The sequence below is a fragment of the Pinus tabuliformis genome, chromosome 6, assembly GCF_031772625.1.
Source record: "Pinus tabuliformis cultivar Carrire ecotype Pingquan chromosome 6, CPIR1, whole genome shotgun sequence".
In the NCBI taxonomy this organism is placed as follows: domain Eukaryota; kingdom Viridiplantae; phylum Streptophyta; class Pinopsida; order Pinales; family Pinaceae; genus Pinus; species Pinus tabuliformis.
This window is the reverse complement of record NC_142292.1, coordinates 836,292,222-836,319,991: the sequence shown is the minus strand read 5'-3', so window position 1 is coordinate 836,319,991 and position 27,770 is coordinate 836,292,222. Positions and strand designations below refer to the sequence as shown.

Genomic DNA, 27,770 nt, shown 5'->3' with positions numbered 1-27,770 from the left:
TTTGAACCTAGGATCTCTCAGTTTTAATAGATTTCACATTACTTCAATCATTAATTGAGCAACCCCTAGGACTACAATTTTATTTTTTAAATGATAACTCTTTTATAAATTTTAAAAATAGTTTTTAGATTAATTTTAATTGCCCCAAAAGAGGCTCTACAGCCCAATATGGAAGCAAAAGAAGCTCGTAACCCATTATGAAAGAGATGTTGTAGTGTATTGTCATGTTAACTTGATCAAATTATATAAATTTAAAAAATAAAATTAATATTGTAATTGTAATTATAATTAATAATTAAACCAATAGAGATCCATTTTAACTCTCAAAAAATTCTAATCTCTTAAATAATTTATGCAATGCTAATTTTTTATTAAATCCCTTTCCAAATTAAACCTACTAAATTTATATAATATAATTTATACTAAATAATATAATGAACGTAAAAAAAATTATCATTTTTTTCTTTAATAAAATAATTTAAGTTTTAAATTATTATTTTTAACTTATTTAATTAATATCTTATTTTCTTCTTTTAAAAACATTTAGGAAAAAAGATTAATATTTTTTTAAATACATTATTGAGAAATTTATAAACACAATTTTTTTTTATTTTTTTTAAAATGTATTATGGAGAATTACATAAACATAATTTTCTAATTAAGATTTTCTATACCACAACAAACATGATGAAAAAGACATATGCACGCCTCTCCATATTCATTAAAAAAGAAAAATTGTATAACACAAACACGACGAAAGCGACCTACATAACTATCCTATCTTCATTAAAAAATGTTATTATTATTATATGATTTTAGTTTTAATAATTTAATTATCAATGGTTTTCATTTTAGTTTTAAATAATATATTTAGGTTTAATATATTGATAAAAAAGAAATATAGATTAAAATAATAACAATAAAAATTTCAAAATTACAATTAACTTTAAATTTAATAATAAAATATTTCATGTAGTGAAGTTTTTGTGATTTATAGAAATAATATAAGAAAAAATTTTGGTCACTGATGATGAACCTTACTTATTAGTTGGTTAGAAACAACTTTACTTGAATAAAATATTTATTAAAAATAATTTCAAAATATAGATTAAAATAATAACAAATAAAAATTTCAAAATTACAATCAACTTTAAATTTAATAATAAAATATTTCATGTATTTAAGTTTTTGTCATTTATAATGAATTAAGCAAATCTTTCCATAGAAATAATATAAGAGAAATTTTTGGTCACTGATGATGAACCTTACTTATTGGTTGGTTAGAAACAACTTTACTTGAATAAAATATTTATTAAAAATAATTTCAAACTATAGATTAAAATAATAACAATTAAAATTTCAAAATTACAATCAACTTTAAATTTAATAATAAAATATTTCATGTATTTAAGTTTTTGTGATTTATAATAAATTAAGCAAATCTTTTGATAGAAATAACCTAAGAGAAATTTTTGGTCACTTATAATGAACCTTACTTATGGGTTAGAAACAACTTTACTTGAATAAAATATTTATTAAAAATAATTTCAAAATACTGTCCTAATAAAATAAAATAGTATAAAACATATCCTTCAATCATTACAATTTATCTGTGAACAAATAAAAAAAAGTATTACATCAAACCAAATCCCAATATAGAAGGATACGTTTTATACTATCCTTCTATAGACATTTAAATGATAACTCTTTTATAATTTTTAAAAATAGTTTTTAGATTAATTTTAATTGCCCCAAAAAAAGCTCTACAGCTCAATATGCAAGCAAAAGAGGCTCTGCAACCCATTATGAAAGAGATGTTGTAATGTATTGTCATGTTAACTTGATCAAATTATATAAATTTAAAAAATAAAATTAATATTGTAATTATAATTATAATTAAACCAATAGAGATCCATTTTAACTCTCAGAAAATTCTAATCTCTTAAATAATTCATGTAATGCTAATTTTTTATTAAATCGTTTTTCAAATTATACATACTAAATTTATATAATATATTTTATACTAAATAATATAATCAACATAAAAAATTATCATTTTTCTTTAATAAAATAATTTAAATTTTAAATTATTATTTTCAACTTATTTAATTAATATTTTTTTTTAAACATTTAAAAAAATTAATATTTTTTAAATACATTATTGAGAATTTTTTTTTTTTGTAAGCTTCGGTAGGACCCTCTCATTTTCAACTTTTTACAACCTCCGCAGGATTCGAACTTGGGTGGGGGGTGTGAAAGCCATCCGCCCCAGCCATTACATCATGCACGTCATGTGCTACATTATTGAGAAATTTATAAACACAATATTTTTTTATTTTTTTTAAAATGTATTATGGAGAATTACATAAACATAATTTTCTAATTAAAATTTTCTATACCCAACAAACATGATGAATAAGACATATGCACGCCTCTCCATATTCATTAAAGAGAAAAATTGTATAACACAAACACGATGAAAGAGACATACATAACTATCCTATCTCATTAAAAAAATGTTATTATTATTATATGATTTTAGTTTTAATAATTTAATTATCAATGGTTTTCATTTTAGTTTTAAATAATTTAATTAGATTTAACATATTGATAAAAAAATATAGATTAAAATAATAACAAATAAAAATTTCAAAATTACAATTCACATTAAAAATAATAAAATAATTTTTGTATTTAGGTTTTTGTGATTTATAATAAATTAAGCAATCTTTCCGTAGAAATTACTTAAAAGAAATTTTTAAAGACCGATAATAAACCGTACTTGTTGGTTCGAAACAATTTTATTTAAATAAAATATTTATTAAAAATAATTTGAAAATACTGTCCTAATAAAATAGTATAAAACATATCATTCAATCATTATAATAAAATAATATAAAACATATCATTCAATCATTACAATTTATCTGTGAAAAAATTAAAATTAAAATAAAATTAAATTACATCAAACCAAATCCCAATATAGAAATAGACCAGTTTCAATCATAAAAGTTAGCATTATTAGTAACACGACAAAGCCACAGAATTCTCGTTAAAACGAGGCCGAACTGCTAGAAGTTGCGTTGCCAACCTGGCGGGATCTGTTTTCACGGAAAAAGCCGAAAAAGGCGATACGAAAACAACATTAATTCCTTTATGGACAGTGACATCATCTATGGGATTTTTTTTATTACTGCACAGTTCCGAATGTTCACGATTTGTCATGCTCCCAAACACACATCTTTGACTGTAGTTCCCGAGTATGCCCATGACGTGTTTGACAAAAACTCTCAAAGAAAACAACTCATATTCTTTTTGCCAGCCATCCATGCAGAGCACTGGGAACCCCTAGTGCACCCTGAATTAGTTCGCACTCATCTCGTTGCGGATCTGGAGATGCCATTCTCCATTCTCTGCCTTAATAAAAAATAAATAAAACGGGAATTTCATAGATCGTTTGAGATTTTCTGCAGCCGGTGATATCTGCCGCTTCAATTTCTGTGTCATGGAGGGTTGGTGATGGCGAATCCTGATCTATCAAAGATGCCCTTTTGACTTTTTCAGAAAACGAAAGGGTAGCTGCTTCGTTCGAGCTTCTTAAGTAGATTGAAATGGCCCAAATTCGAATTGTTTGTGTGTTTAAAAGCGGACTGAGCGGGAATTGTGAGTAAATTGGAATTTTCTTTCTGTACGGGGAATTTAGTGCAATGGGAAACCAATGCGCTTCGGACCATGCAGAATTGAGTGCTCATGTGGCCGGCAATCGGGACATTGCGCAGGTTTTGCTTAGCCCTCGGGTATCGGGCACCATCAGTCCCAGGAACAGGTTTTTTGGCTCCTCGAAGCGTGCGGGCGATGGGGATTCGTTTGCCTCGTCTGATTATTTGGGCAGTGTGGGGGATGGAATATGCGATGGATCCGTGGACCGGGGAAAGAGGCCCTGGATTCTTGAAGCGCTCCTGTACAGTGTGGTGATGAATTTTGTTGCGAGGTATGGGGTGGTGGGGATGAAGAAGATTGGGGACAGAAAATTTGTAAGGCAGTCTCTTTTATGTGTGCCATTGGTGTTGGCTACGCTATTGGTTTTGGTGAAGATAACTTCTGTTGCGTGGATCAGTTTTCAATCTGAACAGGTGCCCATTTTGAAAAAGATCAATTTGTAATGTGCCTTTATAGTTTTTAATACATTTTAATGTCTGGTTTGTGATACTTTTCTGGTTGGATGTGCTTCCAAAAATAGAGCCAAGGGGTTGTGCTGCATAGTTTTGAGAGTAGTAACTATCCTGCCAAAATTAGTAGGGTCTCATCCCTTTGAAATTCATGTCCCTGAGCCCTATTAGAATGAGTTTCAAGCGTTTTCATAGTAGAACCAATAATTCACTTTATTTTCAATACGGTATTGCTCTATCTTCTGAGGATGTTATCACTTCTTTGGTGGCTCATTGCGTGTATTCACTGCATATCCATTCATATCTCATGACTTCACAACCCAAGCTGCATTATATAGTTATTGTCAATACATCGCTGCTGGGTTCGTTGTGAGAGGGGCGTTTGTTCGTGGAGCTGTATTCCTCATTAGGATACCGCTTCGCTTAATTTTACGGGTAACTATTCTGTCAAAATGACACGGTCTCATCCCTTTGAATCTCATGTCATTCATACCTAATTATAATGGACATCAAGAGTCTTTATAATAATCAATAATTTTCTCCATTTTCGATTAGGTATCGCTCTATCTTCTTTGCAGGTGATCACTTCTTTGATAGCTTATCGCATGTATCCTCTGCATATCGATTCATGGCACATGACTTCACCACCCTAGCTGCATTATATAGTCATAATCAATACATTGTTACTGGGCTTTTTATGACAGAAACCTTTGTTCTTGGAGTTGTATTCCTTTTTAGGGGGCAGCTTTGCATAATTTTGTGAGGGGTAACAATTCTGCCAAATTTAGAAGGGTCTCATGATTCATCTTATGTCATTGAAGTTTGTTTGGATGGACATCAAGTATTCTCTTCACTTTCAATTCGTATGGCTCTAGCTTCTCTGAAGATTATTACTACTTTCGTAGCACATTGCATATATTCTCCATATATGCATTCATACTGCATGACCTCACCACCCAAGCTGCAATATATAGTTATTGATATATTATCAATAGATTGTTTTCCTCATTAAGGATTATAGACCGGAATAGATTAAGGGTAATGTTTGTGGAACCATGCTGACGGTTTAATACTCTGTTGACCTCAGCAACAAGTGAGCACCTTCGTTCAAATGGTTTGTGATTTTTATGTAGCACGACAAACAGTGGGCTGGGTATGGCAAACAGTGGAGACAGTTCAGTACTCTGTCGACCTCACCAGTGAACCAACAATTAGCTGGAATGGTTTGTGACTTTAATGTAGCTACAACAAAAGGTGGGCTGAACGTGGGTACTCTTGGTTGAGATTTAAATTGTAAAAATTACATTTTATAACAAGGTTATGCTATAGCCCATGGGAAACCTATGCCGTTCAAGTGAAGCAAACCACAGTGGCATCTTCATACTCTGCCAAACCCATCATTGATCCAATGTACTTTTGGTATGGTTTGTGATTTCTATATTCTAGAACAAACAATGGGCTGATGTGGGTATTCTGGTTTGAGATTTGGACATAAAATCCTTAGAATCATACTTTTGGTGTGGTTTGTGATTTTTATTTTTTAGAAAAAATAGTGGGCTGAATTTTGGTATTCTGGTTTGAAATTTGAACATAAGATCCTTAAAAGCATATTTCATAAGCTGCATCATTTCAGAGTAATGTACTGTGTGCTATAGCTCATGGCACACTCATGCCATTCAGGCAGGGCAAACCATGATGACAGCTTAATACGCCACGACCTTCTCATCCCATTGAAACTCATACCATTTAAGTGGGACAAACTAAATACTCTGTATACTTGACCAATGAATCAATGTTCCATCACCATGGTTTGTGATTTTGATATTGCTAGAACAGATGGTAGGCTGAATGTGGTATTGAAATATTCCCGTTTTAAGATTTAAATTGTTAAGAGTTACGCTTTACAACGAAATAAGAGTAACATATCTCACACGTTGCGTCATTTCAGCGTATGTTCCCATACTATATCCCATGGCTGTTGGTGTATTGTTAGTTTGAAATTTACCTGTACTCCTTGAGGATCTTTTGCAGAAGGGTTATCCCAACTCGCCCAGGAAGACCTTTTAGGATCTTCCTATGAACACTATGGGAGGGAGCAGAAACTAGACTTTGATTGGATGTAAAAAAAGGATTTCATTTGAAACAGTGGGCCAAATGTGAGTAGCGTGGTTTGAAATCTGAATTATAAAAGTTGCCTTCTAGGGAAAAACTTAAAATTGTCTCTCTCTCATAAGCTGCTACGTTTCAGAATACTTTACCGTGCTATAGCTCAAGGCTGATGGGGTATTGTTAGTTTGGAACATGCCTGTACTCGTTGAACCTCTTTTGTTGAAGGGTTATCCAAGATCCAAATTATCTGCCAAGGCCTTTCAGGACCTTCCTATGAACAATGTGGGAGGGGAGGAGAAACTAGACTTTGATTGATCATAAAAAGAGGAATCCATTTGAAGATCAGTTGCATAGCAAAGTGAATCAGCCAGCTAACTAAATCGAATGAATTGGATTGAAAAACACAGACCGAACTAACAGTCATCCAAATTTCTGGTGACGATGAAGCTGTATACATGAACTCTGAATATTATACATTTATGATTTCCTTGAACTCTAATCATCTTTGGGCTTGAACTCGTTTTATAAATCCACTTGAACTGGTATAACCTATGAAACCAGATTCGTCCCCCAGGCCCTATGTGTCCCGAATCTGGCAAATCGGACACGATTCGGGCGGATTCATGTCTGAAAATCGGGACACGTCGTGTCCGATTGGGACACTTCGAATCCAGAACGTGTTCCGATCAGGACACTTCGAATCCGGAACGTGTCCCGATTTTCAAACACGAATCCGGAAATCAAGAACCCGCACGGCGTTATAAAGGCATATTTCCCCATTCTATTTGCACATTCACTTGTTTAGTTTGTTGTGGGTGTTTGGGAGCAAGGAGCAAAGGGTGTGGGAGCATTTTCAAGGAGATTCAAGCAACAGGTAAGTGCTAGAGCCTGTCAGATTTGATGATGGTGATACTATAGAGGGGTCATCCTCCACACCAGCAGATGCAGAGATGACTTTGGATACAGAGGAGGAGGATGCAGCAGAGGAGAGCAGTGGTGACCATGATGATGAGGACAGTGATGCTGATTTTGATGATGACTATGAGGATTGATGACTCATGAGTCATGAGCTACCTACTGCCTTGAGGCTTGTATACTTGTAGACTTGTAGTTGTAGTTGTTTTGTATTTGCTATTTCTATTTGCCATTGGCATTGCACTACCTATGTAAACAGTAACACATTTTGATTTTGATGACTTAATGAGAAAACTACAATATCTTTATCTTACTATCTTGTCTTTCTCCTATTGGATCATTGATGAATTGAATATGTATTATAAATTTATAATTTATCATTTATCATTTATGTCACAATTGTATTTGTAATTTTGTATGCATAATGTTACTTTGTAAAACTTACATCTAGATGAAGATCTATGTTTGAATCAATGAATTTGTATCATGAATGAGAATTTGTGTAAGAAATATCTAATTTTTAATATATATATATATATATATGACGTATCCGAACATGTCCTGTTCCGGGGGGTCAACATGTCCGTATCCAACACTCGAATGCCCATATCCATCGAATCCCAAATCCCCGTGTCAGGTTACTTAGGGTATTCCAGACGATAATGCAAAATAAAACTCACAGTATAAGATACAGGGGATAAGGGAGATTTTCATTTGTTGCAAAATTGAAAATAATGCCTACTTGTTACCATGAAATGTGCTTTTTTTAATTACTCATCTGTATTCTGCAATAAGATGGGAAGAGATTTTACTTTACCGTCCTTTTGCAGAGTTTTTCGCACGACACATTTCTGAAACCTGTTGGGGACTCTTCTTTGAATCTACTATTAACAGAGAATTCTCAACTTCTTGCAACTAAAGTTAAATCTTCTAATCTGCGAGAGGTGGATTATTTTTCTAAAACCTTAAATGTAAGTGACTGAACAAGAATGATGCTGCATATGAACTATAGTTTATTTATACTTTTATTTTTATGTTGCCTTTTGTTTGACATATGCTTTTGAATAACATTAGTGCTTTTGGATCCAGGATAATCATTTAAGTAATGATCTTTGGTCTAAGCCAGATAGTAAACACTTCTTCCAATGCATAGATCGGCCTCGGCATTATAAGCGTATGTTCTTCCCATTCCTCAGTAAAATTTCTGAAGTGAATCATAAGCAATTTGTACTGCAGCCATTCACATTCCTGATTTCCATAAAAATGTTTTTACAGGCCCACGACAGCGACCAAATGGTTATCTTGTTGTGAATGCTAATGGTGGATTGAATCAGATGCGTACAGGAGTAAGTACCAAGAGTTCAAGAGTTCAACAGGCAATACTTTTTTTGGTTCTCTTCTCAAAGTTATGTAGGTGTTCAATCTTGTATATTTATACACTGTTTCTTAACGTGCAGATCTGTGATATGGTTGCCATTGCAAGGGTTATGAATGCTGTGCTTGTCATACCAACCTTAGATCACAGTTCTTTCTGGGATGATCCAAGGTGTTTATATATTTTATTTGATTTGTCATGACTTCACATGCAGAAAAATATACTGTCATTACTTTCGGCTTTGGAACTCTGAAAATCTTGGTTGATATTGAAATACTTAAATGCTGCAGTGAGTTTAAAGATATATTTGATGTTCACCACTTTGTTGACACACTGAAGGAAGATGTGCACATTATTGATTCCTTACCAGCATCCTTAAAAGATGTCGAGTCTTTGAAGAAGGCTCCTGTTTCCTGGTCAAAGGTGAAATAATCTTCTGTTCTTTTTAAGACTTTGCTTGGATATAATTTCTTGTTGATTTTGAGGTGATAGTTTTCACATGTTACCCTAAATCCGTTCTAGGATTGCAGCTAACAATTTTGTAAGCTGTCCAATCTACAGGCATCCTTCTACAAGGATGAGATGCTTCCTCTGCTGAAACAACATAAGGTGTTGTATTTTACACATACTGATGCCCGTCTTGCAAATAATGACCTTCCTGATTCAATTCAGAAACTCCGCTGCCGTGCAAATTACCAGGCACTGAAGTTTACTAAGCCAATTGAGCGACTATCTCAAACTCTTCTAAGTAGAATACGGGATAAGTCACCATACATTGCCCTCCATCTCAGGTATTTGGAATAATTTAGAGAAATTTCTGATTCTGGTTGTTTTATGCAGCATACATTAAATAATGTGTTCTTATTTTTGTTTCATGGATTTGATTTATGTTATAATATTATGTCTAGGTATGAGAAAGATATGCTAGCTTTTACGGGATGTACACATGGATTGTCATCAGAGGAAGGTGAGGAACTCAGGCAGATGCGAATTAATGTTGAACACTGGAAGGAAAAAGATATCGATGGAGAAGAAAGGCGCATACAGGGAAGCTGCCCTTTGACTCCTCATGAGACTGGCCTTTTTTTGAAGGCTTTGGGCTATCCCTCATCGACCAAGATATTCATAGTAGCAGGGAAGCTTTATGGGAATGGAAGTTTAGAGTCCCTTCAGAAGCATTTTCCAAATGTATACACTCATTTAAGCTTGACCACTGAAGAAGAACTTGAGCCATTGAAGGATTATCAAAACAGATTAGCAGGTTTGGATTACATAATGGCGTTAGAAAGTGATGTTTTTGTTTACACCTATGATGGAAATATGGCCAAGGCTGTTCAGGGCCACAGACGATTTGAAGGATTCAGGAAGACAATCAGTCCTGACAGGTGTGTAGAAATAACTAAATAAGCACCCCAGATGTTATTTCAGCTTTTAATTTGTTTTCAGATAGAATCTTGAACTTCAGCTAAAAGTGATTTTCACATTTTTTATTGCAGACAAACTCTCGTTAGGTTGATAGATGAGTATGAATCAGAAAGCATTTCATGGGAAATATTTCAACAACAGGTGACAGAAATCCATGCCCACAGAACAGGAGCTCCAGCAAGTCGACAGCCTGGAGAATTTCCTAAAACTGAGGAGTACTTCTATGCAAATCCCTTTCCGGGTTGCATTTGTGAAAAAAAACAATTGCCTAGGAGAGTGTTAAAGGGAAATTTATGAGTATCTTATTGGTTTAGGTAAATCTGTGCGCTTTAATCATTCCTCAATGAATTCCTCTTTACACTTAAATGAATTTGCAGTGTAACTTGGAATTCTTCGCAATATAGTCCAATAATCATTCTTTTTTCCCGTGACCAATAAGATGCAGTCTGTGTTCCATCTATGCAGACAGAAATTTAACTAATTGTGCCAAAATTCACGGTGTACTTTCATATGCATTCCAAAGGCTTAGTAGCAATCAGGGAAGATTTTTGATGCAGCAGTATATAAATGTTTCACTGCTGCCTACTCAAATGAAGGCGTGTTCTTGTTGATATGCCACTTCCCTTTGCTTTGCTATGACAATCCATTGATGTAAATAGACATGATTCATGAGGCAGTATTGTAATTCTGCTACTGCTTCCTTGATCTCTATGAAAATATCTGGTTCCTTTGTTCTTTCACCTAAATGGAATGGCAATCTGTATGTGTGCTAATTCTATATATTGTTTTGCCTCTGACATTGGGGCTTCATGGCTTATACTGATGTAACCAGTACTTGCTGGTCAGTGGAAATGGTTTTAATATGTTCCTGGATAAAAGTATATGGAAGCCTGAAACAGGTGATGCGATGATATGTTTTATTCTCAAATTTTCAGAATAATTCTATTTACATTCTATTTTTAGGGGCTGTGTCTTCTGTTTATAAAATCTGAGTATCAGAAATAGTTTTAATGATTCTTTCCCGCAATAATACAAAACATGAAGCTCAGAATAATACTTCATTCTCATTCTTTTCAATTCCATCTATCTTTCAAGGCTTGCAATTGAGGACTTCATCATTGCCCAGGATTACAGTGTTTAGTTAGTCCTTATGAAGGAAAGACTCACAAGTTTCAGTCACGACTATCAGAACAGTATCATGTTTTTTGTGCCCTTATGTTCCTTGCTTTGCAAACCAGGTTAAAACGTTAAATTGCACAGTATTGGTTTTTCTTCAGTGTTTACCATACAAGAAAAGTTACTTGGTACTTTCAATTTTAGTTTTGGATTAGTGTTCGTCCCTTGAGAGTAATTTCGCTTGCTTACAGAAAATAATTATGGAGAAAATGTTTCATGAGTGTTGTGAAAAATGACTGTAAGGGCTGGGCTATGGATAATGATGTTGGAAAGTTTCCTAGTTATGGCCAATGGATGATTTTCTAGCAATTTAGCTTTCTGATATTTTAGGAGGCAGAGGCCAGGTTGTGAGTTGATAAGCATACAGCAAGTGCAGTAGTTTTAGCCAAAGAAAACAATTCTAGAAAATAGAAACAGGAGATTTATAGAAAGCTTTATCCTTGTTTCTAAACTGCATATAAGCCCATAAAAATTAAGAAGAAAACAAGATCCTAAATATCATGATGTTACCCTTGCTTGTCTTTTGCATGTTAGGCACTAAATATAACGATGTCTATGTTACTCGATTTTAGTTTAATAATAATTTATGGACTTTTAATTATTGTTAATAAGTTTTAATGTGAGTTATATTATATCTAATAGTATAAATTATGATGTTATTAATTATATAATTACTTTTTGTATTCACTTGCTGTAACGATATAGCTAATTACAATAAAATAAGAAATAAATCATATGGGAATAATATTAGTGTTAACCGAAGTAATAGTTTACGCAATACAAACATTAGATTAGATAACAAGGTAGAAAAAAATATTATAGATGAAAACATTAATATATTAAATAACAAGTAAATAACAAGGTAGAAAATAATATTATAGATGAAAACATTAATATATTAAATAACAAGGGATATAATAAAATAAATAATAAGTTAGATAATAATATAATGAGAATTAATAATATGGACATTAACTTAAAAGATAATATAGACAATATAATCAATAGATCAGATACAAAATAAAAAACAATTCTCACAATATCTCTTTTTACAAATTGAAAAAGGAAGAAGCTGAAGTCTTTGACAAAGGACTCACTTTTGTCGTAGCTTCCATACGGATCCCTAACAAAGAAATAATTTGCAACCTTGAAGATATAATCAAAGCTCTCAATTATGAAGATAAAGAGCTTGTTAGATAAGAGTGTTGTCATCCTAAAGAGAGCTAGACCTCTGAAAAGCAATTTAAACCATGAGAAAGCCCTAAAAACCCTGAGAAATAATAATGACATTGTCATTCTAAAGGCCGACAAAGGAGGCGCCACTGTGGTGATGAATCGTGATGAATACATAAACAAAATGAAAGACCACCTATATAACAGTGGTAGCTACAAAAAACTTGAAAAAAAACCCATCTCAAAAATTACAAGGCTAGTCAAAAAAGCCATTAAAGAGACTAATCTGGATGAGAAACTGAAAAGGTGCCTTACCTCTGACAATGAAATTACACCTCGTATTTATGGGGCCCCTAAAATTCATAAAACTGATGTCCCCCTCAGACCTATAGTCAATACTATTGGAGCACCCACATACGAACTAGCAAAGTATGTCACCAGCACCCTAGCCCCTCTAGTTGGTAAAACCAGCTCTTTCATCAAAGACTCTAACCAATATGTTGAGTTCATTAAACAAGCTAAGCTAGATCTTGGTGATAAAATTGTTAGTTTTGATGTGGTCCAGCTCTTCACCAAGATTCCCTTAGATGAAGCAATCCAAGTAGTAAAAGAAGTGGCGGACCCCCAAACTGCAAAGCTGGCTGAAATCTGTCTCTGTTCCACTTTCTTCACATTCCAAGGGGAAATCTTTGAGCAAACATCGGGAGTGGCTATGGGATCACTTCTTTCACCTATTGTAGCCAATCTCTTCATGGAAAAAATTGAAAAGAAAGCTCTTGACACCTATCCTTTAAAACCTAAGTTTTGGATCAGGTTCGTGGACGACACCAGTGTTGATTGGCCTCATGGGGATGATGAACTTAAAAACTTTTTAAACCATCTCAATAACATGTTTGATGACATTAAGTTTACAATGGAGGTTGAGGAGAATAATTGCATACCATTCCTTGACATCCTCCTCATTAGAAACAAGGATGGTTCCCTAGGGCACAAAGTATTTAGAAAGAAGGCACATATTGATAATTACCTTCATGTTGATTCACACCACCACCTAGCTCAAAAAATGGGTGTTCTTCAAACCCTATTTACTAGAGCCTGTAGAATATCAGATGAGATTCACAAGAAAGTATTTACCAGCTTAGGATACAATAATAAAAACATCAGTAAAGCCATTCAAAAACCCAGATCCGGAAGCAAGAAAGATAAATCTGAGAACCAACCATCTGCTAATGTTTACCTTGCATACATTCATGGAGTCACTGACAAGCTAGCTAAAGTTCTCATGAGGAAAGATATCAAAACTTCATTCAAACCCTTGACAACTATTAAACAAAGAATGAAATCTGTCAAGGACAACCCAGAGCACCTCTAGCAGAAATGTGTTTATATGATCAAGTGCTCTTGTGGAGAACACTATATTGGGGAAACAGGTAGGTCTGCCAAGATCAGGCTCAAAGAGCATGGTGCAGATATTTGTAATGAAATAACTCGTTCTTCAGCTTTAGTTGAGCATGCAGGCAAGACAAACCACCATATCTACCTTGAAGACACAAAGGTCATTGCCATTGAAAAACATCATTTCAAATGTAAAGTGCGGGAGGCACTTGGAATCATCAAGCACCTGCACAACCTCAATAGAGATGGAAGCTTGGAAGTTAGCAGAAATTGAATTTCCCTTCTCCCCCACATTGAATAAAATGCTCCGCCCCCCCTTCTCATCAACCTTACCATTCTTCATCATGCCCGCCTTCTGCCCCTGCCCCTGCCCCTCACAATTATCTCCTATATCACATTCCCCCTCTCCTCTTAAAATTTCCCTATCAACCTCTCATGATCCCCCTGTATGAATTTTAACCCCTCCCTTCTTTGGACCCATCCTTGGTTACGAGCGCTACCCCTCTCATAACCCTAAGAATAATATTAAGCATTATTAAGAAATACCTCTAAAACATGCTAATAGCATGAACTAACATTAGGTATAACTAAGTCTCATATGTGAATATTTTAGCAATAAACTAATAACATAGGCTTAAATAAATAAAAAATCTAAGCATTAGTAAAATAATACATAAAACAAAAGAAATTATTATTTAACCAAAATAAAATTAAAATTATAAATATAAATTATAAAAGAATAAAAAAACTAATGACAATATTTTGAAAACAAAAAAGTAACAATATCATGAATTAGATTATCAAATATAATAAAACTCATATTGGAATATATTAACAACAATTAAAAGACATAATTCCATAAATCTTAAGCAAAATAGAAAATTAAAATTATAAATATAAAATATAAAAGAATAAAAAAACTAATGACAATATTTTGAAAACAAAAAAGTAACAATATCATGAATTAGATTATCAAATATAATAAAACTCATATTGGAATATATTAACAACAATTAAAAGACATAATTCCATAAATCTTTAGCAAAATAGAATTAAGTATCATAGGGAGATTTAAAATAAATAATTTATTAGCAATAAATAAATAACATTATAATAGCTCTTTTAAATAACATGATATTATCATTAAACTAATAACATAAGCTTAAATAAATCTATACTTTAGCAATAATGAAGTAATATATCAACTCCTATAAACATTAAACAAAGAAATTTAATTTAATTAAAATAAAAATAAAAAATGTTATTTATTACACTAAGTTTAAAACATAAAGGTAGTTATATAATTAATAACATCATAATTTATACTGTTAAATATAACATAAACTCAAATTAAAACTTATTAACAATAATTAAAAGACTATAAAACATTATTAAACTAAAATAAAATAACATAATTAAAATAAAATAACATAGGAAGAATTAAAAATAAAAATAAATAATTTATTGAATAACAAAATAATAATAATGAATTGTAATAATAAAAATTTGTTTTTTTTCCTCTTGAATTGGTAGCTTCCTCAACTTGACATCACTCCATACCATGTTTATACCTCCAGTTTTTCTTTGTAAATTAGTCTTGAGAATGAATCTTGTTCTAACCTCGTAGACAACATAAAAATAAATACTGGAATATCCGAATCCAAAATCACAAAAACCACACCACACAAATCTACAAACCACTAAACTTTAAATAGCATGTCTACCTTCTGCATATAAATCTACAAACCACTAAACTTTAAATAGCATGTCTACCTTCTGCATATGAAGTATTTGAAGCTTTTCAAAACTAAGCTCATTAACTCAAACCCGTTACTGTCGTTTTTTTGCCTTCGATCTACCTGCTGGTTAAATAAATATTAAAAAAAATGCTGCAACAGCTATAAACTTGACCGTGTTGCAGGCGAACTGTATGACCTTCACAGCCTACAGTAGCCGGGTACAACAAATTGGACCGTGTTGCAGGCGAACTGTATGTCCTTCACAGCCTACAGTAGCCGGGTACAACAAATTGCTACACATCCCATAACCAGGTCCTAGAAGCCAGAAAATTTCAAGTCTGCAAGACTAAAACACAACAGAGAGAAATCGAACCAGGTCTGGGGTGAATACTGATTTGTATTTTTGAAGAATATTACATGAATAAACCCGTCTTACCAGTAACCTTTAACACATTCCATGCCTTTGTTTTACCACTGCAGCAGTGAATGCCTCCTTATTTTGACCTAAAAGAGGACATCTCAAATCCTCAAGGAACAAAATCCATCTTCATAATCATCCATACATAATTATTATTAGCCTTTGCATCTTATCATTATCTAGAATAAATCTTACGACTTAAAGGAACGCTTGGTCTAAAATTTCAGCGGATACAGGGGGCATCAGGGGCATCAGGGGCATCACAGTGACGGTTAACCCTTTACTTTCTTTATGCAGTTGTGATTGAGCTTTTGAATGTGTAATGGCACATCACTTTTTATTGGGACATGAGGATATACATGCCAAATCAAACAGGGATAGAGTAGTGGATTATTTAATAGCATAAAAGAACATTTTTTCAGATGGAGAACTTCAAGATCGGTATTTTCCTTTCAGAATGCCTTCATATGCATGTTTTATTCCCCTCACAGGAGTGGCTAAAGATGAAATGAAAACGCTAAACATTGGAGTTCCAATCAAAAGCCTAAATTACCACAAAGCAGTTCTCTTTGCCCGGTGAGTAGCAGGAGCAATGGAGAATGTCACACGCCTAGTTGGTTTCAAGGAAAATCTAACAAAAGTTTTGGTATAGGTGAATGAACCTTTTTTAAAGGATGGTAAGATAAAACCTTAGAGACCTTGTAAGTTGGTATGATGAAGAATGCAAATCAGCTCGGAAAATACTACTGCCATTTTAGATGAGGGGACACATTGGATGAGTAAATAAAAAAAAAAGGCAAAAAAAAATGCAGGAAAAAACTGTCTTCAAAAAATTGGGAGCTAAATGATAATATCAAAAAAAAAATTGCAGAAATAATTATAGTCATGGAACTCCCAAGTGGGTGAAATAAATGAGGAAGAAATGATAGTATACTTACGTGTATTGTTTGAGGAAGGCATTAGAGGAGGATTTCAACAAGACTTTCTTGAGGCGAAAGGAATAGAAGTAATTTCAGAAAGAGATAGAGGCAGCTGTTAAGTGTCTTGCTGAGTGGAAAGACATCTGATGCATAGTCAAATGGGGAGATCTAAACTTTTGCATGCACTTCTCCAGGATGTGCTTAATCAAACGATATGGCATGGATTTCTTTCATAGTCACAAGTTAGCAATGTGATAGCTATTCACAAATGTAGTGATATAAATAATTTGGAAGACTATAAAATCATCATGGTGCCTCTTTGTTAAGCTATTTGGCTCCATTTTAAAGAGCAAAAAAGTGATAGGAAGAAGAAATAAATGTTAGAGACCTAAGCATTCAAGCAGTGATTGCAAGTAACTCTTCAAGTTGCTAGTGAAAAAGCACAAGGGAAAGGTAATGTGTAATATCCCTATCTTGACCTTTGGGTTAAATTGCAATTAATTGAAATTATGTTCACACTATTGTATCATTTGTGTTGGCATTAAAATATCGGCATTGCGACAAACCAAATTGGGTGATTAAAAACAATATGTATGTAAATATTCCTTTGATAATTAAAATTGTTGAGCAACCGACTAGGAACATATGAGCATTAATACGGTCTATGCTACCACAAGTGTGAAACTGATGGGGGCATTACTAGGAATGTCTTGCCATGAAATTCAAATTTAAATATAACCCCTTTCTCTCTTGCCAAAGAAGCAATAAATTGTGAATGACTAGATAGTTGGAACAACCACCCTCATAAATATGGAAGTTGGGGTGGTCAGTGTAATAATGTTCCAAAATTTAATGGAAGGGATGGGCTAAGTACATTCCTTGGATTTTGAAGTTGACCCATGGATTGTCTGGGACACTAGGGTAATTGTGGCATTGTATAGTAGCAAATTGTATAAACATGGAAAATTTTGGAAGGGGGTAGATCCACAAATGGAAAAAGGATTTGAGACATTCATTGACATATGAATTCAACCATTCATGCACAGAGAGACACCCATAGAGAGAAAAGTCACACAGGTGCTTGATTAGTGAAATTTGCGAGAAGAATGCTACCAGTCTCGAGTGCAATGATGGTTGTCTAGCATTCTATGTGATAAAACTACGTTTTGGGTGCCCAAATATGCCAAGAAAAATGTCAATGATGGATTGGAATGATGTTGGTGTGTTTTTGGCTCTCTAAAAATAAATTCTATGTGTCAAACACTTGCATAAGAGCTCTTGAATCTAGCTGGGAAAAGTAGATTGTGTTTTCATGTGTGCTAGATGAGCATGATAATTGTCGAGGAACTGCAGAGTAGTGAATGGATTCCCTTTCTTGCTTTGCTAACCAACTGAGAGGCATCTGGAGATCACATAGGCCTAGGCTCAATTAGGTATGGAGATCCTTGACTCTATCATATGTGTGAAGGAAAAGTTGTTTTCACCTACCCCAATTACCAGTGAGTTATTAGTTGGGGATGGCCAATTGTAGAAAGTTGAAATGCAACCAAGCTTATGGTTGGGGGAAAGGGTTCCTTCACAAATAAGTTGCTAGTTTGGAATTCCATATAAGTGTTGTCTATATTCTTGTGTTTATTATTCATTTTCTCTTTGAATTTATGTTGGTAAAATTAGAGATATTCTTGTATGGAATTTGAAATGTGGTGCATATGTTAAACTCTCATATATACGTGGTTATGAATTTGGTATATATATACATATTCATGCAAATATCTAAAATTATGTTTGATTTTAATATATTTCATAATGAAAGGACATTATTCCAAGTTTACAAGAGTTCTTCGGGAATAAATTAATGTCTAAAGTGGAGAAATTGATTTATATAATCTTGTTTGGAATCCATGAGCAAGGACTTGCATAAAATTTGGTGGGTTTGTAAGTTTACACATTTACATTTTTACTCCTACCTATTTTTGTGCTAAGAAATGCATAAAAAATGGTGGATATGAAGCTACCTTTTAGTGAAAAGAATTGCATAAATTATAGTGGACAAGAACTATTGTTTAATATATTTATCTGGACAAGTATAAAGAATGTTTGAAGTTGCCTTATTCCCTTAAATTGAATTCGAAACTTCAACTATATAAGTTCATATATATTTCCAACCATGTTTACATAAATTTTAGGGCTAGTAATGGAGAGAGATTTTCTTTAATGCATAAGTATATGATAATAGTTTTTGGCATATAATTTTCTTATAGTCATGGATTTTCTATATGTGATGAAGAGGAGAATTTTGGGCAAGAATTTTTCTCTATGGATGACCATTAAAGCTAAATTCAAAGAATGTTGTTCCTAAATTTGAATAATCCATTCAATAGAAATAATCATCTTTAATGCAAATTCTTCTAGATTTTTTTCTAGAACTTCTAAATCTTATCCATTGATAGTAGGGAGAATTTGTGAAGCTTTTACCAAGTAAATTATTAAATTGAGTGGATGGTTGATAATAAAATACTAAATTTTGTCAGTGGCTCATAATAAAGTTTCCAAAAGGTGAACACATTAAATTTCATCCATAATAAAGTTTTCAAAAGGTGGACACATTAAATTTCACCCATAATAAAGTTTTCAAAAGGTGAACACATTAAATTTCGCCTAAAGCAATGGTCAAAGAAAATTTTGAGATATTCACTCCATGGGTATTTAATGTGTCAAATTTCATTGATGGCTATGAAACCTTTAGAGCTTTGTAAATTAGCATATTTTCACATGGGATTTATTTATTATTTAATAATGGTGGAATATAAATATTTATGTGGAATTAATGCATCAAAGTTTTAAAATCAATCTTGTGTAAATACATGTAAAGTAAACTAATTGGAGCTAGCATATGACATGGCCTTGGAGCTAACTTAGAATCCCACATGGTGTGACATGCGGACCAAGGTGTCGCGTCATCTACTATGTAGCAGTTGCTTAGTTTTGTTGACATGGTGCCATGGGTGAAAATATTCAAATGACCATCTTTATGATCTTGATTTGTATTTTAATAATGTTTATGCCATTTGAAAGCTCTTAACGAGAAAAAGGTGACGACAACCTCATAAGATATTTTTAAGTTGAATAAGAAAAGTGAAAATTTGATACCTCTTAGAAAGGTACAAAGGGTGTTGGGTATGTTATAGAGTGGTATCTAAGTAGAGTTCAAAAAATGGACTTCGATGGGCTAGATATAAAAAAAAGAAGATAGATTATTAGAGTTGTGATTCAAACATTAGACTTGGACAAGCCAAGAAATAGACCATAGAGATAAAATTGCTAGAGCAGTGGATTGAGAATTGGGCCAACATGGATCAAATGTTAATCACAAAACAGAGGTTCCAAAGCAAGGAGAACAATAGTAAGGTTGTATAGCATGGGAACCGTGATTATTGGATACAACAAAAGGGCTGTATAGACCCAAGATTTCTAGCAAAAGAATGTCATCACTTTCATGAAATGTGGTAGATGTTTGATTGAGATAACACTATTAGATGCAGTGCAGTGAAGAAATTCAATAGAATGTTGATTTCAAAATTTGCGAAGGATACAACTAAGATTGTGACTAGATTTCCCCTTAAGAACTCAATGGGAGGATAATTGTAGAAGCACATGGCTAAGTGATGCAGCCATAATTATGAGGGGTAATCTCTCAACTTATCTCTTGTTGTTTCAAATGTTTTTCTCAAGTAAATTTGAAAAGGTTGTTATACGTTGATAAATAAGAGCATAAGATAGAATTGCAAGAGATTGAATAGCCAAAATTGTGTATGCACTGATAGACATTAACATAATGATATGCTAGGTGCATACAATAATAAATGAACATACATATAGCTTGAATGAAGACTCAGAGTAGTATGCAATTATAAGACAATTATGATGGTTAACTGGGGTTAATGATGAACATGTAACTAGGCCCCAGTTGACAATATGGCTAGAAAAGCTAATAAGGATATTGCATATAGTCTTGTGGAGATAAGGCTATGGATAATTAAGTGTTGATCTAGAGGTTGGTAAAGAGGAATGCAAGAACCTTTCTTGAGGTGCCAACTAATTAGGTAGCGTCCAATATAATGCTAATAGTCATGCGAGATGGTTTTAGTATGCTCAAAATATTGAGAGGGAATTAAGTAAGAATTTCCTTAATAAAATTGTGATATTTAGTAATGATATCAATGCATGAATGTGTTGTAGTGGCTACAATCACCCTCCAAAAATTTTCCTTAGCCTGTTTTGGAGCCTCCCTACCAACCTTCACAGCAACTTGCCTTGCTTCGTCAAGTACTCAAGCTTCAGTGCTTTCCTCGCACAAAGGCAACCTGTCGATCACAGTTGATCCATTTTCCTCATAGGTTGCTCATCCGAACTTAGTCCAGCTACAGGCTGAGCAGCTTTCTAGTGAAATTTTCTCATTTCTGGAGGGAAACCAGCCTTCCCTCCAGGAATTGCACAATTCCCTCTGACAGCCTGTTGGGCTCCAGGATTGTGCAATCCTGCCAGCCAACCCTCCCAGTAGGATTTGCGCAATTTTTCCCATCAATAGGCTGTTCAGCCCAAGATTTGTGCAAATATGGGCAACAGTCAGCTGTTGGGCCCAGAAATTGCACAATCCCCTTGGGCAGTCAGCCCAGCTTACAATCAGGAATGTGCATTTTTCTCTAGCAGTCAAGTAATCTCTTGCATGTGCAGTTGAGTTGACAGGTTCCCTTCGGGACCGAGCAAAACTAACTTGCATGCATGGGTTGCTTCTCCTAAGGAAGCATGCAAAGGCATCCCTTGTTTCAGGGATCTATGTTTAGCATTTGGAGGTTACATGCAAGGATCATTTCATAAACCTCCCACCAAGTGTCGCTTCCCCTAGATTTGTGGCATGCGCATCACAACCTCAATGTTATCAAAACTCATCAACCGGACGCTGTAGAGCTCATTCCTCACATCAACCTTGTAGCTCTGACATCCCACATCACATCTAGGATTAGTCGGCACATTCAGCTCAGTTGTTTTGGGGTAAGCTTGCTTCCCCTGCCTTATGCTACATTTCTGTCACTTTTTGTGTTTTCGCTTGTGGGAGTGTTGTTTGCTTGATTTCTTTGAACGCCTGCTGTCGTTTACATATATTCTAGCTTGTCCTAGATCTATTTCAATTTTCTTTGATATCTCACTGTTGTCGCATGCATGAAACTATTTTGCATGGACGTTCACCCAATCGGCAAACGGCCTCACCCACATGCATGTTGATCTATTTGCTCAATTTTCCATTCATGTTTATCACTTCTGCTATCACTTAGTTTTTCCATGCATTTCATCGACTTACTTTCTTTCAGTTTCCCGTCGGCGAGTCAGGCCAACCTTTTCTTGATCTCTGCCTTCACCAAGGCTGCATTGCGCAATCTGGAGAAGGAAGGCTCACCTTCCTCTCCAGATTTGCACATTCTGGCCCAGCACTAGCCTCCTGGACTGAATTGCGCATTTCTGGAGGTCAGTGGCTGCTTGGCCCAAAAATTTGCGCAAATCTGCCCCTGGGCCAGCAGTCCTTCCCAGCTGGGATTGCACATTGCATAATCCCAGCAGCCAAATTCCCAACTAGATTGCGTATTTTTCAGATCCAGCAGCCAGTCCAACCTCCCAGTTAGTCCAAACTTCCTTTTGCGCAGTCCTGGCAGCCAGTCACTCAGCCTCCCAGTGAAATTTGCACAATCTTCCTCATCAGTTTCTCAAGTATCTGTTATGTCCGTCCCCAGATTTGCTTTATTTTCACTAAAATATTTCTTTCCATGCATGATGCTTGTTTCCAGATCTTTCAAGTGTTCATATGCCTCTCAACAGTACAGGTACAACGGTTTCCAGGAGAGCAGAGACGAAGACACCGTTCAAAGCATGCTTGGGATGCAGTCGATCAAGTGTCTATGAGCTTGCCTACTCATGAAGACATCAAGTTGTCCATAGGCAAGGACATCAAGCAGCAGCATCACAACAAGCAACATCATGAACAACAACTGAAGGCAGCATACCGAATGCAGCGAACACAACAAATGCAAGAGGAAGGTTGTTGACAACATAGAAGCGGAGCAAAGTTGCAAGATCAAGCAGATCCATTGATAATGAAAGCAACTTTGGAGAATCAGGCTATGAAGCGACGATGTGACATGAAGATCGCGCGAAGGAAGAAGATGGAACAAAGAAGGAGTTGCATGTGCTGAAGCAACAACTAAGGAAGAACAGGAAGCTGCACAGACAGTCCAAAGGGTTGCAACAGGAACAGGAACAGCAGTGGGCGCAACATGCACTCACGGATGAAACTACGCTAGTACAAGTTAAGGATCCATCCCAACAGCTGACACAAAGCAAACATGGTGAGCAGTGTTGTTGATTGCATGCAATGGATCCATCAGCATCCATGTCATTGAGTGCATGCATGCAATCCAACCCATTCAACACACTCACCAAGGCGAAGACAAGAATCAAGTCCAACTGGGGCTGAACATGTACTTTGGCAAGTTGATACGCATGACCACTAGCACACACTTGAAGATCAGCACAGACACTATGCATCAATGTGTTTCCGGTTCAACCTTACCCAAGAAGACCTTAGCAGACGAGTTCGATGAAGGGGTCGAACAAATGCACCGGGTGCAACAGAGGAAAGAGTTCACTTTAGCAAGATGTCACCATGAGTTGCATGCACACCATCACAGATGACCAAGCTTGGCATCATCTCACCACCTTCACCATCACAAGCATGTCAAAGAGTTGGTCTCATCACAGCGGACCGAGTGTCAATGATGTCTTGCAAAGCTTGCTCAAGTCATGTTGTCTCACATTAGTAGATGTGCATTGTAACATTGAGTCATGTCAAGTGTAAGTCAAGTGTCAATGGTTGGATGTAACAATCATAGAGTAGGTGAGGAGTCATGAGGGTAGTTGAACTGTCATAAAGGGGAATGTCAAGGGTCACCCCACCCTTTGCTATAAATAGTCCCTCATAACTCATTGTATGGGCTTTTGGTCAGCCAAGCTTCTACTAAGACTATCTTGAAGAAGGCTTGGACAATATTGTAATGCGCCTTGGCTTCTCCATTGCACGAAGCTAGTACATATCTTTGGAGGAGCAGGTGGATGTGGTTGTAACATTCCACTGATGGGGCTAGCATGTTTACATGGTGTATTGTATGATTGTGACTTACACTTCTTCAATAATAAGAGCCAACACATTTTCATGCATATGTTGTTATTGTAGTTGGACTGTTCTGGTTGCCTTAATGATATATGTTGTTTAACTTATGTAGTTGCATATGAACTAATTTGTATGCAATTATATGAATCTTGTTGTTAATGTGTTGCATATGTTGTTAATGTTGTCACCGTCCATGTCGACTGCTCTACCAGACACCAGACAGACCTTTCTTTGAGCCTTTTTATATCAATCGTCACACTTGCCTCAGACTGATCCGTGAGTGTTGTTCACGTTATCTTACCTTGTATGTTGTGACTTCTGCATCTAAGTCGACTGCTCTGTTGGAAGTTGTGCATGTCCTTTGTGTTGTGTGTTCCTAGCTGAGTTGGGATTCATCCCTTTCAACCCGGAACTCACCTTCACCTTCCTCTCCCTTTGAAGTGTTGGAACCTCTCGTACACATTCCTTGACTCTCTACATCAGTCACACCCTTGCTACTGACAGAGTTATCTTACTTGCCTCTGTGCGACATCGCGGTCAAGGCATTACCTTACGACCCATTGCTGGGACTCCTACACCAAACAGTTTAAGGTCTAATTGGGACTTCTTACCGGGGAGATCCCCTTGACATGTTGTCGGGTCTAGCACCGTCAACATTTATGACGTTAGAAGGAGGATCCAATGACAAGCAGTGTCCTCTCATCCAGTTTTGAACCTTTGCATATCTTTCATGGAGTCTTGCATTCTTCTTCCCTCGAGGTGTTTTTCGAATCGTGAAGATGTCTCCATCTCAGGGAAGCTTTTCAATCTCTTGTCCACTCACACATATGATGGTGAAGACAAAGTAGCCTGGCCTGAGCACTTACATAACTTTCTTTCCATGATTTATGAGGAAGATGAGTTTACTGGCAAACAGGCTGGTTTGCTGCTCACATACACACTTTTCGAATCTCCATTTTGTTGGGTGCTCATCCCACCGGCTAACACCGTGCACTCATGTGAGCACTTTTGTGATCTTATTGAAGACACATTCTATCATTTTGATCCAGAACATCTTGACCGAAAACTGTTACAGCAATGGAGGGCTCTGTATGAATCTGTTATTTGTTTTTGGCAGCACTTCCGTGACTTATAGTTTCAAGCTCAGAGGAGCCAAATGAATTTTGCTTATCTCTGGGACCGGTTTGAGTATTTCCTTAATAAATCTGCCTGTCCCAAGAGAAAGCTTGAGATCAAGTCTCGCCCAACCTTCTTTGTTGATGGAACTGTGCAATCTCATGTGGGAGCAGGAACTATCTCAACGGACTATCCACCTCCCTCTCATTCAACAGTTCCACCATCGCCCTGTGATGTTGAGGATCATGTTCACACACCTGTTCAACCTTCACACCCTCCCAACATCAATCCACACAATTTTCATGCAAATTTGGTTGTGATTCCTTCGAGTCCTCATATGCATTCTTTTTTTCGACCTCCGTCTTCGCACCCAGGTGTTCCTCCGGATGATGCTATCTTGTGTTCGTCCATTCCGGACTCTTCACTTGTTGTGAATGAGGAACAACCCACTGACGGAGTTGGTGTTGCACAACCAACATGCATTGTCATTCATGAAGAGTATGAGTGGGAGCTTGAGCATCAACACTTGGCGAAGGATGACTCCCTTCCATCCGAGCCCCCTTCGTTCTTTCCTAACATCATTGGTGAACCTGCCATCCATGATTTTGCATGTGTGTCTTCATCCACGGATGCACCCATTGTTGATCTTTCACAGGACACACCGTATGTTAGCCCATCATCCAACAACGGAGAGGACCAATCATTCATTGAAAATCCACTTGATCTTTCATCTGCTCTTTCTGGAAATGAAAAGGGTGAACATCCTTCCTTCTCATTTGCCCCTCTATGTGATTTGTCAAATTATGAGGATGTCGACCAACATCTTGAATTTTCTGATCTTGGTTGTCGTGATCTCTTCACCTCATCATCTGATCACATTGTTGATTCACTCATTGTTAATCCATCTAAGCCAATGGTCTAGGAAGATCCATCTGTCAATGAAGTCGAAGCCCCACAGATCGTCGAGGTACTTTTGCTCGAGATGATGGTTATGTCAGGCCCTCACTATCCTAAGGTTGGTTTCGCTTCCGATCAAGAAATTGTTCAAACACTCAAGGCTCCTCATCACTCATTTGTATGCACTCAAGATAAATCTAACACTCAAATTACACTTCCTCCACTCAAACTGCACAATCTCATTGCTCATGCATTGGAGGAGTCTTATATTGCAAGCACTCGTGCACGACACAAGTTATCTTTGTTTCTTTCGTTTGCTTGCATGTCTCAGTCAAGAGTGTGCTTATGCTTCAAAGTTGCACGTAGTGTCGCACAACACCATGATAAGTCCACGGACTGTCCGTCATGCACATGCACTCACCTATGTCCCATGGACACTTTGAAACACGGAGTGTGGCTGTCTTCACTGTTATATCTTTCTTGTATGCTGGTCCACACAACTGGGTTACTCGCAGACCAAGCCTTCACCCACATGGGTCTACCAATGCACTGGTGGCTACATTGGAAGTATCACTTCACGTGATCATGCCCATGCACCATTAGTGTAAGAGTAGGAGTAGTGTTTACTTTCAGTTGTTTGCTTGCATGCTTGTTTGCTTTCATGCTTTGTTTGTTTATTTGTTTGCTTGCTTGTTTGTTTACTTGCTTTGCTTTCACTTTTGCTTCTACTCTTTCCTTGCTTTGTTGATTGTTAGTTCGTTCGCTTGTTTCATTTGTAGGTTAGTTTGCATGAAACCATGTGTGACTCATGAAACAAGCTGGGTAAAGTACAAGAGAGCTTGTACAACTATGACTACTTGGTTATCTATCATCTTTCCTCAATATGATGAACTTGTTACTTTTAGTCCATGATACGTCAAAGGAAAACACATACTGTTTGAAGTGAACCTTGGTGAAAACACAACGCTTGCGCGCTAACTAGTGTCCCCTGCTCTAGTCAGTTGTTTTTAGGTTAACCCTTGTCAACTCAATCAAGTAGAATAAGGTGAGGGGGAAAACCTTAACAAGCACGTCGGAGATACAATAAACTACTTTTCTGTTGGAACAACCTCCTCTTCTCTCAATAAGTCGGGACCCCTCTTCCACCTCTGAAATGAATAAGTGCTATGCACAGTGAAAATGAAAAAATAAAAAAATAAAAAGTCAAAAAAAAATTTAAAATGAAAAATGAATAAGGCGAAAGAAGAGAAAGGCTTCCTACGCAGGGAGGTGATGCAAGTAACTTCGTCGGGGTACTAACCAAGCTTGCTGGCAGAGGAGCCATGCTTGTGTTACTATGTGACTCCACTGGGGTACTGGCCAAGCCTGCTGGCAGTGGAGCAACACCGAAGATGAAACTAAGACTTTGACGACTATATTGCTTGTGCACCTATATACTCCTCAACCCCAATCGAAACAACTGTGTTTCCTTGGCTTGGAATGTGTGTCAATCGACCAAGGGTCTGGAAGATGCTACATCTTACATCAAGCTAGTGTGAAGCCAAGATGAGCTAAGAATTGAATAATACTTCTGGAGGTGTTAGACTCTTTTTCACGAACAAGTTAAGGATCCATCCCAGCAGCTGACACAGAGCAAACATGGTGAGCAGTGTTGTTAATCGCATGCAAAGGATCCAGTAGCATGCATGTCATTGAGTGCACGCATGCAATCCAACCCATTCAAC

At 35.8% G+C, this 27,770-nt stretch overlaps 1 protein-coding gene across 2 annotated transcripts; it reads left to right on the top strand.

Annotated features, from left to right (window-relative positions):
- The first annotated feature begins 3,111 nt into the window (after positions 1-3,111).
- On the top strand, positions 3,112-10,341 carry LOC149261463 (O-fucosyltransferase 19-like). Of its 2 annotated transcripts, XM_089422296.1 has the most exons (9): positions 3,113-4,133; positions 8,024-8,164; positions 8,283-8,367; positions 8,469-8,539; positions 8,651-8,739; positions 8,859-8,991; positions 9,130-9,359; positions 9,477-9,953; positions 10,065-10,341. In XM_089422296.1, the coding sequence occupies exons 1-9, from the start codon at positions 3,708-3,710 to the stop codon at positions 10,288-10,290; spliced, it is 1,878 nt and encodes a 625-aa protein (XP_089278422.1). In that variant the 5' UTR covers positions 3,113-3,707; the 3' UTR covers positions 10,291-10,341. The 2 variants fall into 2 exon arrangements, with proteins under 2 accessions (XP_089278427.1, XP_089278422.1); XM_089422301.1 differs by lacking the exon at positions 8,024-8,164 and having other exon boundaries at positions 3,112-4,133.
- The last annotated feature ends 17,429 nt before the right edge of the window (positions 10,342-27,770 follow it).